The following is a 20149-nucleotide window of genomic DNA, read 5'->3' as shown; positions in this document are numbered from 1 at the left end:
TCACAGCCCACTAGATTCATTCTATTGTCATCTAAAAACTATTTTGTCGTATATTTTGTAGCAAGAAGACCGTGACATAACCTATGCATTATTTTGTTCTGTGCTGTGCATCATGGAGCAAGTTTTATTTGATGAGATTCTAATATTGAGTGTTGAGGAAAATCCTCACGTTTACGATAAGCGGCACGCCTCGTATAAAGATGAGAAAATGAAGGAGAATACGTGGCTTTCAATAGCTGCATCTTTGAACACCGATCGTAAGCGAATCATATTTTATTACTGTATTGGTTTTATTACACACTACATATCCATGCTTCAATTCAATAACTACTGTTGTGTTCATTTTTGTTCTATTACAAATGTTTCTTCTCTAATTATTTTACGTTGTGGTAGACTTAAAATAGGTTGTGATAATAAAGATGCATAGGCATATTTATAGTACCGTACCTAATGAAATGTTTCAGTTGAAATTTCGAAGTTGGTTAACCTGTGTTTATGTTGGCCGCCTTGTACTCATGAGAGAGCGCCATTGGTCAATTATACACAAATAACATCAGAATGCGTAATATCGACTTTACATATCGTTATTGACATACATATCGATGTGCATAGTCGTCTACGTTCTCGGTTTATTGTGAATCAAACATTTCATATTCATGTCGTCTGCTTCTCGTTTTCATTCTGGTTCTCGTTTCCGGTTTATTGTGAACCAGCCTTTTCTTATCTAATCTTGTTCATGTTGTACAATCGCTACAGTTGACATTACCGTTAAATAAATATTTTAGTTTTATTTATTTATTCATTAATTATTATAATGCAACACATTGCGATATTTTGTCATTTCACGAGATGTTTAAATAAGACTTTTGGTACGTACCCGTGTTAAATAAATGGTTTTAATTTGTAAGTTAAGCACAATATGAATGATTGTAAAAGGATCTGAGTGCCCCAAGGCTTTATATGAACTGGTGACTTGGTGAAATTTTACGATGAAAGAGTAATGGAACGGAGAAAAATTCTTTCATCGTATGATGACGCAGAATATCTGCTTGAAATATCATATGTACTTCGGTACATTAAAATAATATTTATAAATAATAATATATATAAATACTATATTTGGTGAAATTTGCTATTAAACTTTTACAGTATTTAGGCAATAGGGTCATAAACTGTTTATTAGCTCGTAAAGCGATAGTGACACAAGTGAAAAATGTGTTGACATATAATATAGAAACGTTTGTTGATTTTAGTTATTTCAGTAATAGTATCACATTTTCTTAACTTAACAGTAATTTTATACAGAACTTTACTTTCTACATAATAATCAAGTGAAAAACACTGTTGTCTTGTGAACATTTCAGTAAGAAAGGATTTCGTTTCTAGCCATAAAATTTTGAAAATACATGGCTGCCTTTAAAAATATTAACATTGAGATGAGAACCGTAAATTTCACCACAACTTTTTCATAGCTAACAACGTATTACTGTGATTAATACACATATTCATGGAACTTTTTTCTTTTAAGAAGTTAGCCTACTTTACTAAGCATTATTTAATTTTTTACGTCTAATGACTGAAATTATTAAAGGACGACGAAACTAAGCAACGTTATCAGGTTGAAATTTCAAATAGGTTTGCTGCTTTAGCAACTTCCGACGAAGCTGAGGAAGAGTTAGACGTTAATAGCGTGTGGGACAATATCCGAGATATCAAAATTGCAGCTGAGCAGAGCATAGGCTATCATGAAACTAAGAAAAAGAACCATGGTTTGATGAAGATTGTTCCGCTGTAGTAGATAGAAGGAAACAGGCAAAATTGAAATTCTTACAGGATCCAATTGAGGAGAATAGAGATAATTATTTCAATGAAAGACGGGAAGCAAGTCATACACTTAGGAATAAAAAGAGAGATTACTTGAAGGAAAAACTGAATGAGGTAGAAACAAATAGTAAGAATAAAAACATTCGAGATTTATATAAGGGTATAAAGGAATTTAAAAACGGATATCAGGCAAGGGTAAACGTGATTAAGGATGAGAATGGTGACTTGCTTGCAGACTCTCATTCAGTCTTGAACAGATGGAAAAACTATTTTGGGCAACTACTAAATATACATAGGCCAAATAGAAATGATCGGGATGAAATTGGAATACAAACTGCTGAGCCATTTATACCGGAACCCACACTTTCTGAAGTCGAAATTGCAATAGAAAATCTGAAAAAGTACAAGTCTCCAGGTATTGATCAAATTCCAGTAGAATTAATACAAGAGGGTGGAAGCGCATTATCTAGCGAAATTTATAAACTTGTACTTGCAATTTGGGAAAAGGAAATTATACCAGAACAATGGAAGGAGTCCATAATCGTACCTATTTTTAAGAAGGGGGACAAGACTAACTGTAGTAACTTTCGAGGAATATCACTTTTGTTGACGTCGTATAAAATTTTGTCGAATATCCTTTTGAGAAGATTAACTCCATATGTAGATGAAATTATTGGGGATCATCAGTGTGTTTTAGGCGTAATAGATCGACTATTGATCAGATTTTTTGTATTCGACAGATAATGGAGAAAAAATGGGACTATAAGGGTACAGTACATCAGTTATTCATAGATTTCAAAAAGGCGTATGACTCGGTTAAGAGGGAAGTTTTATATGATATTCTTATTGAATTTGGTATTCCCAAGAAACTAGTTCGATTAATTAAAATGTGTCTTAGTGAAACTTAGAGGAGGGTCCGTATTGGCCAGTTTCTATCTGATGCTTTTCCAATTCACTGCGGGCTAAAGCAGGGAGATGCACTATCACCTTTACTTTTTAACTTCGCTCTAGAATATACCATCAGGAAAGTTCAGGATAATAGACAGGTTTAGGAGTTGAATAGGTTACATCAGCTTCTTGTCTATGCGGATGACGTGAATATGCTAGGAGAAAATCCACAAACGATTAGGGAAAACGCGGAAATTCTAGTTGAAGCAAGTAAAGCGATAGGGTTGGAAGTAAATCCCGAAAAGACTAAGTATATGATTATGTCTCGTGACCAGAATATTGTACGAAATGGAACTATAAAAATTGGAGATTTATCTTTCGAAGAGGTGGAAAAATTCAAATATCTTGGAGCAACAGTAACAAATATAAATGACACTCAGGAGGAAATTAAACGTAGAATAAATATGGGAAATGCGTGTTATTATTCGGTTGAGAAGCTTTTGTCATTTAGTCTTCTGTCAAAAAATCTTAAAGTTAGAATTTATAAAACAGTTATATTACCGGTTGTTCTGTATGGTTGTGAAACTTGGACTCTGACTTTGAGAGAGGAATACAGACTACGAGTGTTTGAGAATAAGGTTCTTAGGAAAATATTTGGGGCTAAGCGGGATGAAGTTGCAGGAGCATGGAGAAAGTTACACAACGCAGAGCTGCACGCATTGTATTCTTCACCTGACATAATTAGGAACATAAAATCCAGACGTTTGAGATAGGCAGGACATGTAGCACGTATGGGCGAATTCAGAAATGCATATAGAGTGTTAGTTGGGAGGCCGGAGGGAAAAAGACCTTTGGGGAGGCCGAGACGTAGGTGGGAAGATAATATTAAAATGGATTTGAGGGAGGTGGGATATGATGATAGAGACTGGATTAATCTTGCTCAGGATAGGTATCAATGGCGGGCTTATGTGAGGGCGGCAGTGAACCTCCGGGTTCCTTAAAAGCCAATAAGTAAGTAAGTAATTAAGTAATGACTGAAATTAAAGAAAAAGAATAAGAGTGATGCAAAAATTTAATTTCAAGTTTGAGTGCAAATATTCGTTTTTGTGATCTCTTAAATATATTTTATTTTTCAAATTATCTCTCTTTGTATGTGTGGATGTATATACAGGCATAGTTTTCTTTCTTTCTTTCTTTCTTTCTTTCTTTCTTTCTTTCTTTCTTTCTTTCTTTCTTTCTTTCTTTCTTTCTTTCTTTCTTTCTATTTCTGTCAAGATTGATCTCTCAAGAGACTTCTAGTCTGTTGGATGCATCATAATGTCCCTGATTGCTTTATGACGACGACGACGACGACGATAATGACGATTTCTTCCCTCTCCTATCCTTCCCTCCGCCGTAAAGTCATTGAAATATTTAATTAATAAAATTCTTCAAATTTCATCTGTACAGGTACCGTACTTCAGTTTATTTAGATCAGTTTTAATGATCTGAAATTTGTAGACACAAAAATAATAAATATAACTGACAGAAGTGTTTAAAAATCGATTCTCAAGAATGTATTTATTTATTTATTTATTTATTTATTTATTTATTTATTTATTTATTTATTTATTTATTTATTTTTATGTAGACCAATGAGATTTCGCCATTTGTACGTTTATTTTAACGTTCACTTTATATTATTTTGAGTTCAAATCTTGCAAACGTAACAACTTGGTATTTGGGAGGTTACGTGTTTAAATGAATTTTGGGGAAGATAAATGCCTGATTATGTATAAAACCCTGGAACACAGGTTAAAACATTTACTATAACCACAGTCTAGTATATATAGTCACGAAGCTTGAGTTGTGAGGGTACTAGGAATAGTAGACTGTGCCGATACTATTTCACATTGTCTGTAATGAGGCGATATTAGCGATCCTAGCGGTTAGCAACTATCTCTGGATGCATATTTACTACGTATTGAGCTTCGTGACTGTATATACTAGAATGTGCTACAACCTTACCAGTTATGATCTTATTTATTTATTTTTATTTTTTTGCTGATAGTAAAATTTGATATTTATGTACTGATGTTGTTTATAATGTGCTAAAACCGAAATTATTAAAACCTTTATTTATTAAAATATCCCGGCCCTCTTTAGTGTTGAACACCAGGATTCTTGAAGGTGTGCCCCCTCCCCATCAACACACCACACACTTGTTGAATGGCGGCAATAGTCTGACCCTGTTGGGTCACTGCATTTAACCTCGCTGGGTTAAATGCTAACTGGTTAACCACGACAATAAAACTGAGAGAGAGATTTCTTTCCGCAAAACCACAGGAGCTTCATGTATAGTGAGGAGATGGCCTGCAATGCGCCATGTCATACGTATAGGCATGTGGCTTTGTTGTGTGCAGCAAGCAGATTTGAATTTTTCATTCCGAGTTTAAACTTTTAGAGACATGTGTCATCCGACCATTATATAGAAAGATATGATAGCCTTGGTGATATATTTTTTTTCTTTCGGAGGTGATGCATTACGTACGTACTGGAGAATAAAAGTGTGTTCCTGATTTCTTTCATTAAAAGGTTAAGGTAGCTAAGGAAACGTTTACTAAATGTGATACCGCTCGTTTAATTTATGGGTTATACAGAATGCACCGTAAGTAATGTCAAACTATTAGGGAAAACACAGGAATTTTATTTGAAGCAAGTAAAGAAATAGATGTGGAAGTAAATCCCGAAAAGACAAAGTATATGATTATGTCTCGTGACGAGAACATAGTACGAAATGGAATGTAAAAATTGGAAATTTAGCCTTTGAAAAGGTGGAAAAAATCAAATATCTTGGAGCAACAGTAACAAATATAAAAACACTCGTGAGGAAATTAAACGCAGAATAAATATGGGAAATGCGTGTTATTCGGTTCAGAAGCTTTAATCATCCAGTATGTTTAAAAAAAAAACCTGGAAGTTAGAATTTATAAAACATTTATATTACCGATTGTTCTGTATGGTTGTGAAACTTCGACTATCACATTGAGAGCGGAACAGGGCTAGAGGTATTTGAGAATAAGGTGCTCAGGAAAATATTTGGTGCTAACAAGCAAACGTTCTGATGGGGGCAGATAAAAAAGTTAATTTTTTTTTTTCCACCATGTCAAAAGAAGTGCTTATACAAATTTTGGCCACTCGACCGCAATTACGAGGGTCATGAAAAAATAAGTTCGCCAGCAGCCGTTAACAGAAAAAAACACGATTTCATTGGACAAATTTATTAGAAAAGACACAGCAATTTTTGAGCTATTTTTAAACATACTGTATTTTTCACCGGAATTGAGACATTTCTCATAACATGGGATCGACAGAGAGAGGTGCAGACGCAGTCAAACGCTGGTTCCGATCTCAGGCGGCTGACTTCTACGACACAAAAATTGATCCAATGGTATGACATATGTTTCAATTCCAGTGGGGGATATGTTGACAAATAGCGCAACAATTGCTGTATCTGTTTCAATAAATATTTGCATGCAGTTGTCCTTTTTTCTATAAACGGGCCCAGGAAAAATCACTTTCTCGACGCCCTCGTAATTGCGGTCGAGTGGCCAAAATTTGTATAAGCACTTCTTTTGACATTATTAACTTGGTGGAAGAATAAAAATGAATTTTTAATCTGCCCCCATCAGAACGTTTACTTGTAAGAAGGATGAAGTTACAGGAGAATGGAGAAAGTTACATAATGCAGAACTGCACGCATTGTATTCTTTACCTAACCTAATTAGAAACATTAAATCCGTATGCTTGAGATGGGGAGGGTATATAGCACGTATGGGTGAATCCAGAAATGTATGTATGTGGAGTGTTAGTTGTAAGAACTGAGGGAAAAAGACCTTTGGCGAGGCCGAGACGTAGATGGGAGGATAATATTTTTAGAGAGGTGGAATATGATAGTAGGGACTGGATTAATCTTGCTCAAGATGGGATCCGATGACGAGCTTATGTAAGAGCGGCAATAAACCTCCGAGTTCTTTAAAAGTCATTTGTAGGTAAGGAAGGTTTCTTTAAAAATTCAGAAGTCATATGCGAATGAACACTGTACAGTGCACCCAAATAAACTTTCGTTTTCAGCATTACACATCGAAGGTATGTTTATAATACTAAGAAGTAAGATTTCTGGTTTAATTTATAAATTAAATTAACGGGTGTACGCCTGGAAACAGGTTTCTCTTAGTAGCCTACGGCGCCGTTCGAAAAAAGACATAGGCCTAGGCAAGTAACAGCCTGCTTAGCGGTGATTTAGCATGTCAGCTTTAGGCAATTAAATCTCCCGATTTATTCATTACATAACAGACTTCATTTATTGGGTGTATTTCGTTTCTGTCGATAGAATTGAATCCTTTGCATATAGTTCTTTTCAGTTTATGGACGACGTTTGTCTTTTAAGTTTTAGCAGTTTCATCTCTTTCCAAGCTGATATCTTGGGTACACCTGCTTGTTGAGCTAACTTTCTGGACGATTTCGTAATAGAATGTTCTCGCCTTTATCCTATGTCCTCGAACTTTTCTTCAGTTAGGAAACACTATTTATGCGACTTCTTTTTTATTTAAAAATAAATCGGTTTCTCTCACTTTTTATACTAAATTCTGGATTGTTAAATCAGATGGTTGTTGAATGCTAGAATACAGTGTTTCCGTAAAAATATATAGCTAAACACTTTTTGTGATTTCTTTATAATATACGTATCATAAATGAATATTCGCTGTTTTAATGTGTACTACAATACATTGATACAAACTAAACTGAACTGTACTAAATGGAAGTAGCTCTATGCTAATTTTCCAACATTGACGTCCTTTCTGGACTAAACTTTGATATGCGCTGTCCAGGGAAAATGTACACACTCGGTAGTCGCGTTCGGTCTTACTAGATCCTATAGTAAAAGATCGATACCGTTTACATTAGCGAAACCTGCTTCCTGGCGAACGCTCTGTGGATGTAATTTTGCACAAATTAGAAAAAGAAACTGTTCATACAGGTCCCTATTGTAACTGATTCCACATACTCAGCTCTTTCATGCGAATATTTCAAAATTTCGAATCGCGACCGCATTCTCACAAAAAATATATATATATATGATTGCCATGACTTATGCCTCACCCCTCGTAATTATTTTCCATGCTCATTTCCGGATAGATTGAATCGTAGGTACAATATATCAACAAAATCGTCCATTAGTTTAGGATACATTTTTGTGCACAGATAAGCAGATACTGAAAACCATTTTTTTTTGGTATGAAGGTTGCTGAAAATGTAATTTACATTAAAATCTCGAAATTGATTTTTGCAGCATTATAGAATATTTTCTCTGATAATGATGGTGGTGGTGATTATGTTGATGAAGACAATAATAAACAAACAGAAAAAGAATCGAATCATACGGAGAGATGATGACGATGACAATAATGAAGGAAAGCAAACTAATAATATGAAGATATTTGTAAATATTTAAAAATAATATTCTACTTCGGCACACTACTTCTCGGTTTATTTGATGATCAGTATCAAAAAGCATCATTGTACACGAAAGAATTAAATCTATTGAAGGTCTTTTGATATGAGTTACACAAAATGCATATTTCTTAGCAGGGGAAAGTTTGTGATAAATACAAACTACAGTTTAAGAATAATTTACACTTAGGAACACTGATTCATTATGTAACCAAACACCGTCTAAGTTTCTTGATTCATACTAGCTGTGACAGTTTTTCATTGAGTAATGGAGCCATGTGATGATATCTCTGGTGTCAGCAAGTTGTGAGATCGCCCGGGCGTGCATATAATGAATGACTCCTGACAACACCTGTCACACTGCATTAACTCTGACCACAGGCAAGAGAGTCTGGTATTACTTTACCCTATACTCCTTATATAGAGTGGCATTATATTTCAACCCAAAGTAAATTAAAGCACGTTTGCAATGGGTTAAATGGACAAATTTTGTGATTATGAATTATTTCATTAATTGAGCTGGTTAGAATGACAGTGGTGTAAGTCAGTAAATTGTACAATCTGACACATGCCTGGATTTGTGTTCCTTTTTAGGTCCTCTATTTAGTGTGATAGTGGTTTAAATCAATAGTACAAAGACTGGCTAATAGGAGCAGCACCAATTTTGTCTATTGAACTCAACATCTGACTAGTTGAAAATGATACTGGTGTAAGTCAGTTAAAATACAGTGATATCAAAAACTTTTTTCTTACATATTTATTGTTTTTTTTTACCATGCAAGCTTTGTGTAATCGTAAGTTTTAGTTGCCATGGTAATAGTTTATGTACCCAAGAAGAACACCTGCAAAAAGTTGACATTTTAAAGGTAAAATACTCTCATGTATTTGGCCTATAACAAATAGTCTCAAATTAATCTTTTTGTAATTCTAATTATATTTTGATGCAAAAAGAAAGTACAATTTTTTTCTAAAATAATATCAAACAGTATTCTAATAAACAAACAACAAACCTTGTCAACAATAAATATTTATAATTGATTAAATGGCGATCACTCGTGTTAATTATTTAAGCATGTGCGGCTTACAGCTGTTTCGGTGTTATTCGACACCATCCTCAGAGCCTACTAGATCTCGGCGCTATCTCAACTTCGCTGTCTGTTGTGTGGATGCGTTCGTGTGATGAAGAGTTGTGTCAAATAGTGTGTGTGTTCTGAAATTGATCTGTGTGTTGAGAATTTGATTGGGGTGTGTTTTAGTGTGTCTGTATATTTCATATTGTTCTAGTGTGTTGAGTTTTTTGTTTTCGGGTTGTATGTGTAGGATTTCCATGTCTGTATTTATGTTATTGTATGTGTGGTTAGCATTAGTTATGTGTTCGGCATATGTAGATGTATTGTGTCCTCTGGTTATTGCTTTAATGTGTTCTTTATATCGAGTTTGGAATGATCTGCCTGTCTGTCCAATGTAGAAACTGTCGCAACTATTGCATGTGAGTTTGTATACGCCTGTGTGCTTGTATTTATTTGTTTGTGTTGTTTGTGTGTTGATATGTCTTTGTAATGTGTTTTCTGTTCTGTATGCTATGTTGTATTTCTGTTTTCTGAATGAGGATGCGATCTGTGTGTGTTTTTGTTTTCGTATGTTAGTGTGATGTATTTCTTGTGTTCTTGTGTTTGTGTTGTGTTTTGTGTGTTTTTGTGTTTGTTGAGTTTTTGTTTTGCCTTCCTTATGATGTTGTCTACTATGTTTGGGTTGTAACCATTTTCTTGTGCTATGTATTTGATTATGTTCACTTCTTCACTGTAGTGTTGTTGGCTCATGGGTATGTTGAGTAATCTGTGTACCATTGTCCTCAATGCAGCATGTTTGTGTTGTGTGGGGTGATTAGATGTGTTGTGTATGTGTGTGGTGGTGGTGGTTGGTTTTCTGTATATTTTGAAGATGAGCCAACAACAGCTCTTCATCACTCGAACGCACCCACACAACGGGCAGTGAAGTCGAGATAGCGCCGAGATCTAGTAGGCTCTGAGGATGGTGTCGAATAGCACCGAAACAGCTGTAAGCCGCACATGCTTACATAATTAACACGAGTAAGATTGCCATTTAATCAATTATTTATATTCAAATGTTAAAAGTAGTGTACGAAAGATTCAACATGGAATAAATATTTATTTGAAATATCACTCAAATTTCTTTCAGTGAACCCAATTACGGTGTAGAATGACAGTGGTTTAAGTCATGTAAAAAATAACCTACAGGTTGGTTTTGACACAAATTAATGCATATTAACAAAGGGGCTATGTCCAAACGCCAATCCATCACTTAAAATGTATCCAATCTTGAATTTTTTACAGATAACTTTACAAAACCTTGGATTACTCAAAACAAAGTTCATATGACTTACATCACTGTCGTTCTAACCAGGTCAATTATTTCAGATATTCTAACAATGTCGAATATATTCGGAGGATTACAGAGGTGCCCAGAAATGTATAAACACTGCAACGTGCAAAATATCTGCTTACAAACTTTATTACTAACTTGGTACACACATCAAGGGATGGCTATGGGACATGTTTAACAAGTACTATTACAAGTGCTCAAAGTTATTCCCATTAACGTTTAGACACTTCCGGATTCGGCGAACTTCTTCATGAGAAACGTTCATCAATGTGTCCATTGTAATGGTTGCACACGTCAGTTCAGTTTCTTTACGTAGCTCCATAAATATAGCTGGTTTTCTGCGATACACCACATATTTTAGAGTCCCTCACAAAGAAGAATCTAGACCAGTGATATCAAAGCAAGCGTATTTTTATGACCTTAACGTCGTGCGCGGGCATCAAGCGCTAGATATGGAAGGAGGAAGAGTTGTTTATATGAATAAGCAGCCTGTTGGATTAAGAAAACAGTGGTTATAGGGTAGAATAACATATTATGTAATTAGCTACTTAGATATTTTACAATAAGAATATTTAATATTACAGTTTCGGAGTAAACCGCTTGTATGAATGTACTTCAATACAGATATATTGTACACAGAGTTCTGGATTTTATGTGTAATATCATGAATTTAACATTTAACGTAAGAAAGCTGTAACTATGTAAATATTCAAAGGTTGTAGTTTGTAATAAATTATTTTTTTTTATAGGAGACAGCTGTTGATTGCCAAGCGAGCCTCAATTCTCTCGTAGTGGCAACTAACCTTGACAAGACCGCGCTAGGTGAACCTCTCCCTCTATGACTGCAATGTTGCAATCTATTTCGCATGTTCAGTGCCTTTAAATGAGTGGTTTTTAATTAAATTTACACGAAAACCGTCTACGCTATGGAAATCCGCCAGAGGAATAAATTATTCTTCATTAGATTTTCTATCGATCTGGACAAAAATCACGATTCTACTCGCAATAGTTAACGAATAAGAGAGTTTGGAAGAAAAAAAAAACATCTAGTATGTGTCTCTAATATTAATTCTGTAATCCGTAGCGGGACAGCTTATAAAGGACCAAGACTGATCAGCCAGCTACTGGCCTCATGTCCACATGGCTCTGCAGAGGTGAACTATCATCCAACTGGTACGGAGGTATCGTGTGATTAGCACGATGATACCCTTCGCCGTTATAGCTGGTTTTCGAAACCGGATTTCGCTATCTAGTAGCGTAGTTACTCAAATTCATCACGATGCTGGGTAGGCACCGGTCTCATACACTGGACAAAATTTCAAGAGACAATTCCTTCCCCATGAGGACTAGAACAATTGCACATTCTTGTTGTCTTGTATGGATGTAACACGATATCTATTATTTAAAAGCATTTTAATTCATCTTGCAGTGATACGCCAATAGAGTTCACTTTGCTCACCCCTTCTTATTCACCGCTGCTGCCTTAGGAATAGATTCATTGCAACCAGTGGTCGCTTGATCGCACGCAGAACCGTCTACGTGCTCTTGACCTTGACATCACTGTGTTAATAGTTAGGGCCTAGTAGATTAGTGTATGATCTACTAATCTTATTAAAATCTATTTTGTCTGACAACATGAAATTGTCCACACCTGTGGAGTAACGGTCAGCGCGTCTGGCTGCGAAACCAGATGGCCCGGGTTCGAATCCCAGTCGGGGCAAGTTACCTGATTGAGGTTTTTTCCGGGATTTTCCCTCAACCCAATACGAGCAAATGCTCGTGGACCCCGGATTCATTTCACCGGAATTATCACCTTCATTTCATTCAGACGCTAAATAACCTGAGATGTTGATACAGCGTCGTAAAATAACCCATAAAATAAAATAAAATAACAACATGAAATTCATAGCTTTGATTAAACAGTTTACGATTTACGAGACCTAACCTAAAAATGTATTTTGTTTCATCACGTGAAGTGATTAGTACGAATTCCGAAAATGAATGCCACTTTGAAATATATGCTTTAGAATACTTACTCCATTATTGAAATAGAAGTGTAAACACGGAAAAAATTAATTAAAATGTGAAATGGTATTTCTATCTATTACCCAAGGGCATGTAGCCTATTACACGAAATATGTTATATTTATTTACACTTACTTGACTCTAATCTTGAAATTGTAACCACAACACAAAGCAACACATACAATAACTATTATGTATTAATATTAATACTGATATTAATTAGTTATTAGTATGTTCAAATTTCACTAGCTTCCAGTAATGGGCTCAGAAATCTAGAACAATTTGAATTTTCAGAATTTAAACTACCGAAACTTGTGTCACTGCTGCCAACATAAGTTATAAAATAACTACCAGTTGTAGTAGGCCTGTTTCTCAGTACCGAAATTCGAAACGAAGTTGGCAAAAGAAAATTCAACCTGCAAACTAGAAAATCACCATAATTCACTAGTTTATGTAGTAATGAGGGGAAAAATGGTTAGGTTTCACCCTTTGAGTATTAAGTAAGCTGACCCGGACTAATTCGGTGCAACATCATATGCCCCGTCGTGCAGCAGGCAGAGAGAGAGACAGCATATCCCCCAGAAGCTATGGATGCACTATCACAGTCTAATATATACAGTCACGAAGCTCAATACGTAGTAAATATACATCCATAAATAGTTGCTAACCACTAGGATCGCTAATATCGCCTCATTACAGACAATGCGAAATAGTACCGGCACAGTCTATTGTTTCTAGCACCCTCACAACTCAAGCTTCTTCGTGACAGTATATACTAGACTTTGGCACTATAGTGCAGTCTCTTATCCACGGGTAAGAGACGCTAGCCCGAGGGTGCTCTGTGCTGATGACCGCTGTCATAAGTCATTCGTACTTCATAGATGATGGTCGTTGTTAGCTGGTCGTTGAGACAACTTTGAATCGAGGATATTCTTACTCGTATATCTGGACGATTGGACTATTCCATTTTCACTGCTCTTGTGACAGGAAACCAATCCATGTTACGTAGAAGCATTCATGTGTAAAAATGGCACTACTGGTTTTGAAGGCGTGAAAGAGATTGCCTTCTATACAGTGTGTGTTCTTTGTATCAGGTTCTCAGTCTTATTTCTGCGACCTTGATGCATTTGGATATCTTTCATCTTCAGTTTCCATCAGATCATGTAATAGAAAATGATCCTGTAATTTAACTGGTTAGTAACTCTAACCCACCGTTTTTGTGCTCTTGATTCAGGCACCTGTTGTATGATTTTGTGTGAACTGATTTATCCTTATTTCAAATCAAACAATACTTGCCTCACATCCATTATTTCCTTTAAACAAAATATGATGTAAGCATTAATTTGCTACATATAATAAATTTTGAGTTTTTAGGCCACTTCATTGCATAAAAATGTAATTTATTATTACTGCTGTCACCAGTAATTCCGATCATATGTCGCTAGCAGATGTCCGGGCTTTGTGCATGAATCGTTTATTATTTGATAGGCATACTGTACTTACTTCGTAATGGTAATATGCAGAGATTGAAGTTTAGACACCAAACCTATGAAGTTAACTACGTCGCGTATTATACAAGTCGTGTTGTTTATATCAACACAGGGTAGTACAAGGACTTGAACATAGCACTGCTGTGCTTGAATCAAAACATTGCTCAGTAAAATCAGGTGACTAAAACAAGTAGGGTATAACACACATTTACGAAAGCGACTTACTTCATTCTTTTCTTTGTATAAAATGGCGATACATTCTAAATAATAATGTACTGCCCATCTCAAACGTCTGGATTTAATGTTCCTAATTATATTACGTGAAGCATACAGTGCATGCAATTCTGCGTTGTGCAACTCTCTCCATTCTCCTGTTACTTCATTCCTCTTAGCTCCAAATATGTTCCTAAGCATCTTATTCTCAAACACCTGTTCCTCTCTCAAAGTGAGAGTCCAAGTTTCACAACCATATAGAACAACCAGTAATAGGCCTTTAACTGTTTTATAAATTCTAACTTTCAGCTTTTTTGAAAGCAGACTAGATAATAAAAGCTCCTCAACCGTATAATAGCAGGCATTTCCCATGTTTATTCTGCGTTTAGTTTCCACTCGAGTGTCATTTTCATTTGTTACGGTTGCTTCAAGATATGTGAATTTTTTCACCTCTTCAAAGGATAAATTTCCAATTTTTATATTTCCATTTCGTACTATGTTCTGGTCACGACAGCGGATCGAGTAATTTCTTCTGGTACATCTATTACGTCACGTGAATGCATAAACAGGGTTGAATTGGAAACAGGTACGCATAGACTATGAATCATAGTATAATACAGACGGTCCATCGTTAATGATGTTTATGTAAAACACCAAGTTACGACTACATTGTGATCTGAGTCTAATGCTGAGTAAGTTGAATTTTCATTCCGACTTTTGTGTTAATATTATTTTAATTTATCAATCTACGTTATATTGTGTTTAATTTTGATCTCTGTTTTTTAAATAATTTTCTAAATGGGCTCGTTTCTGAACACAAGTTTGTCTCATTCCAATGTCGCTAGAGCCTAAATTAATTTAACTTAATTTGTAAAATGTACAATATTTCTTCTTTATTTTCTTTCTTTCTTTCTTTCTTTCTTTCTTTCTTTCTTTCTTTCTTTCTTTCTTTCTTTCTTTCTTTCTTTCTTTCTTTCTTTCTTTCTTTCTTTCTTTCTTTCTTTCTTTCAAAAGAATACATTCAGCAAGTCTACGTTACAGTTGGTTCCTATTCGAATTTTGGAAGGACTATTTCAGCATAAAAATTGGAAACATACTATGATTTATGTGAAATGATTATATATGCTGTGATGTAATGTATTATAAATATGCCTCTGTAATGTCATGTGACGTAGAAAGAACGTTCTCTCAGTTTAAATAAATTTTATGTGACATTTGTAAAAGATTTGCATTTAATAGCCTCAGGATATATGTTTTCGTTCACTGCAACGCGTATAGGTTTTGATAAATGAATTATTTGTATATATTGTGTAAAATATAAATATTGTTAATTTTTATAGTGATTTTTGTTGTTATAATTGTGTCCCTGTAACATCATGTAACGTAAGAAGAACATTTTCTTAGCTTCAACAAATTTTTTACTGACATTATGGTAAAAGATATGAATTTCATAATCTCAGAATATATGTTTTGTCCACCGTAACGGAACTGATTTTGTTACATGAATTAATTGCATATATTGTAAATAGAGTATATACAGTTAATGTGTAATCTGTTTACTATTATGTAGTACAATAAACTAGTATTCTGTATACTAGTTCAGTATTATTATCTAATTATATTTTCTATCATATGTAGCGCTAATATTTTGTAGAGCGCTTGTTTCTAAGTTTTAGTGCGTTTATGTGGTTAAAAACTAGCTGGACCATTTCAATTTAGTAGCAATCTCACAGTTGTCATGATCCATCATTATTATTATTATTATTATTATTATTATTATTATTATTATTATTATTATTATTATTATTATTTATTTACTAAACTATACCTTTCTTAGCGTCCTGACTTAAGCATTTAGCGTCAGAGTTTGAATTTTGAACGGCCCGGATGTACTAGCCGATAACTTCTCTAACTTGTTTGGGAAGGAAAATGCGCTGCCCGGTAATTAGGTATATACATTTCTTCTGCGTTCTCTAAATCCCTAATATTGTTGTTTTGGATTCCATGGTCTTGGAGCTTTGTCCTTGATTTTGAACTTGTGTTGCAGACATGTGATCCTCAGCGCGGGACCAGTGCTGACCCCAGAGCAATGGCAGGTGACCTGTCTTGCCCTGCATCGAGCGTGCTCTGTGTCTCTGCATTCCCTACAGCAGCTCATGGTTGCGTTCCGCCCAGGCTCTCATAGTTTTTATGGGGATGTAGGCCAGGTGAAAGTGGCAGCTCGCAGAGATTGTACTACCAGGGAGAGTGATCGCCTCAAACAACTTGCACAGCAGGTGATAATTAAATTTTACGTTTAAGTTTTGTGAGGTATTGTTATTTATTCCACACCTTAAAAGCGGTATGTTACAGATTTAAAGCTATAAAGGACAAGCTGTACCAAAGACAAATGTTAATATTCTCTCCTGAGATACGTATCACTCCCATGATCATTACTTTTAACCTGTTTTATTTCTTAAGAAAGAATACATTTGTTCGTTTGTGTGCGTCTGTGCTCGCTCATTTTAACAAATTTGAATTGATATGCAGATTTTGTAATGGCATTATGTTATTGGTGGTCATTTACACACCATTTTATTGGTATATTTTTAATCAACCGGACATGACGGACATAAGAAGCATTTGAAATAGTAATTGTCCACACTTGTGAAGTAACGGTTAGCGCGTTTGGCCGCGAAACCAGGTGGCCCGGGTTCAATTCCCGGTTGAGGCAAGTTATCTGGTTGAGTTAATATTAGAGGAGAAAAATTCGCTTCGGCGCTAGGGATCGAACACGGGTGTTTGGTTATACGTACCAAGCACTCTCACCATTGATATATGCCGAAGTCCAATCCACAGCACCGGATCGAACTCCCCTTTTCCAGTGTTTTTCCCTTTGTGGCCTGACTTTAAGTTGGGCATTTATGTTGACATTTTATATTAAGTCAACTGCCATTATACAAGTAGCGCACTCAGTTGAGTGACTTGGTGGCCGAGATTCCACAGTAATATGCACAGTAATCTGTTCAGAAATGTGCACTATTGCTAGAATAATCTACGTAAAGATTATTATTTTTTGGGCTTACAGAATATATCTGCTACGGTAACAGTTAATATTAGAGGTGCCGGAGCGAATTTTTCTACTCTAATATTAATTGTTACCATAACAGATATATTCTGTAGGATCAAAAAATATGAAATGCTTCGCAATCGACAGAGATTCACGAAGTGTTACGAAGTTACTGTCACGAGTATAATACTTCTCGTTGGGGCCCGAGACGTAGATGGGAGGATAATATTAAAATGGATTTGAGGGAGGTGAGATATGATGATAGAGACTGGGTTAATCTTGCACAGGATAGGGACCGATGGCGGGCTTATGTGAGGGTGGCAATGAACCTGCGGGTTCCTTAAAAGCCATTTGTAAGTTGTAAGTAAGCCATGAATTTAAATTGAATAATAGCGAAAATTGTTGAAATAAATCTTGCAACCCAGCACTCGTGTGTTACCGACTGAGTACAGCAGAGGAGGAGGAGAAGTTAAGGAGTACAGGCCGCGTTTGCTTAGAGTTATTGCAGCAGCAGCCGTGATGTTGCCAAATGCTTCATAGAAACATAACGATTTCCTCTAAAATGGTGAATGTTAGAGGAAAAACTTATTTAGATTTTTCAGATCTCTCCTCATGATCTATTACCAGTTTCATTTTGGTGTAGAGGTTACCATCCAGCCTGCATATCTCATAAGACCGAAACAAGCTGCTAGGCCTAGTCCTCGCAGTTGGTAATTTTGATGACAAAGAGGAATTCTTTTTCGTATTTGATATATGAAAGCCTGTAGACAGCAGTACATTTCGATTAAAAATATAGATAGTGTGTGTAATATTTTATCCATTGAAGTTGCAAATATATTTTATTTTCCAGGTATTCTTGTTAGAAGGGCAGCGCGACATTTCAGTGGCTCCTGGGCAATGTTCCCGATCTGGCAGTGTTGGAGAATCTGGAAATACATCAGTTGGAAGCACAGGAGGTGAAGAAAGGAGCTACATCTTCTTGCTTTATCCTCCAGATCTCAGTCACACACTGAATCCCGATCTATTCATTGTACGGGTTCCATTTCGCAATCTGGTAGTGGGTCTTCTCGCCCATCAGATGCTTCTGCAGACAGTGGGAAGTGTACTGCTGCAAGGGACAGCTCATGTTATTCCAAGGTAACTGCTCTGTAAAAAAGCTGTTTTTCCCCCACTGTTTCAGATCAGGTTAAATGTAAATTATTGGCACTGAACTACATTGTTATTCAATTTCTGTCGGATCATGACGAATTTGGTTCCTATTGCCAAAGATTTCACATTAATAATGAAAACAATTATCTTTGCAAATGTAATGAATCATTACAGACTGTTTACCATCTTCTATTTGATTGCCCAATTTTCTGGAGAGAAAGATATATATTAACTTCACATTTATTTGAATGTAATACTACATATTGTCCTCCTCTTTTCAAAATATTTGTTAAGACTTGCTGTTGTAAATCTATTTTCTCAGTTTCAAGTCTGTAATTTTATCCATTTTCAATTTATCATGGAACACCTCAATTCCTGCAGCTTGGAAAAAAGCAATCATTGTACCAATTCACAAAAGAGGGAAACCTGCTCATGATGTTAATAGTTATCGACCAATAGCACTATTAAGCATGATAGCAAAAACCATGGAGTCCATGATCTCCAACAGATTAACTTGGTATTTAGAATCCCAAAATCTTTTATCACCAAGACAAGCCGGCTTTCGACAACTACACTCTACCAATGAACAAGTCATACACCTCGGCCAAGAAATAAAAGACAGTTTTAACAAGAAAGAAGATACCTTGGCAATATTTATTGACTTTCAGTTAGCATATGACTCTGTTTGGAGAAATAAATTATTACTAAAACTCCAGAAATTAGGTATCTCCAGCAATATGTTCAGATGGATATCAGAATTCCTTAGTGAAAGATTCATTGCCACTAAATTCAATAATTCACTTTCTAGTTACAGACAAACATATCGAGGTTTACCTCAGGGCGCTGTCCTCAGCACGACTTAATTCAATATTTATATAAATGACTTACCCTCCATATTAGAGGAATCAAACATGAAAACAGCAGTATTTGTAGATGATATAGTTTTGTGGACTTCCGGATCTTACAGACATAGAGACAAAATTCAAAATTCTGCTCTTAAAGCTCTAAATCAACTACATGAATGGAATACATCAAATTTGATGACACTCAATTTAAGCAAAAGTAACTACCAAATATTTTCACTCGGTAAAAAAGAAAGAGAATTCAATATCCAATACAATGGCCAACACCTTCCTAGGACTTATGAATCCAAATATCTTGGAGTTATTTTCGATAGTAAGTTAACATGGAGCAGCCATTTGAAATACATTTCTGAAAAAGCTCGTAAAAGATTCTCCCTTCTAAAAAGACTAGCAGGAAAGAAATGGGGATGCTCTAGGAATACTTTGAACACTACATACAAAATGTTTATACAGCCAGTGCTGACATACTGCGGAGCAATTTTAATTACTTCACCTTTCATAAACGACATAGAATATGTTCAAAACCAAGCTCTCAGACTCATTACTGGTGGAATCAAAACAACTCCAATAGATTCTATGAAATTCCTCACTAATATTAACAGTATAAAAATGACAATAGAAGAAAAAGCACTGATTCAATATGAAAAACTTATCAGATTACCAGGAAACAATTGGCATTCGTACAGTCCTCTCTGTAGATTGAAAACTCAAAAAAGTTTCATATCCATTGTTCAAGAATTAAAACAGAAAAT

General features: G+C 35.4%; 1 protein-coding gene across 2 annotated transcripts in view; it reads left to right on the top strand.

The window, feature by feature from the left end:
* Window positions 1–20149, top strand: part of LOC138716537 (brefeldin A-inhibited guanine nucleotide-exchange protein 3) — a 210775-nt gene that overhangs the window by 159701 nt on the left and 30925 nt on the right. For both annotated transcript variants that reach the window (XM_069849694.1, XM_069849693.1), the window contains 2 exons: window positions 16384–16612; window positions 18236–18522. In XM_069849694.1, the coding sequence (XP_069705795.1) occupies window positions 16384–16612; window positions 18236–18522 (516 nt within the window). The remainder of the gene's footprint in view (window positions 1–16383; window positions 16613–18235; window positions 18523–20149) is intronic.

Source organism: Periplaneta americana, chromosome 16, assembly GCF_040183065.1.
Source record: "Periplaneta americana isolate PAMFEO1 chromosome 16, P.americana_PAMFEO1_priV1, whole genome shotgun sequence".
NCBI lineage: Eukaryota > Metazoa > Arthropoda > Insecta > Blattodea > Blattidae > Periplaneta > Periplaneta americana.
Note: the sequence above shows the minus strand (reverse complement) of the source record. Positions and strands in the feature narration are given on the sequence as shown.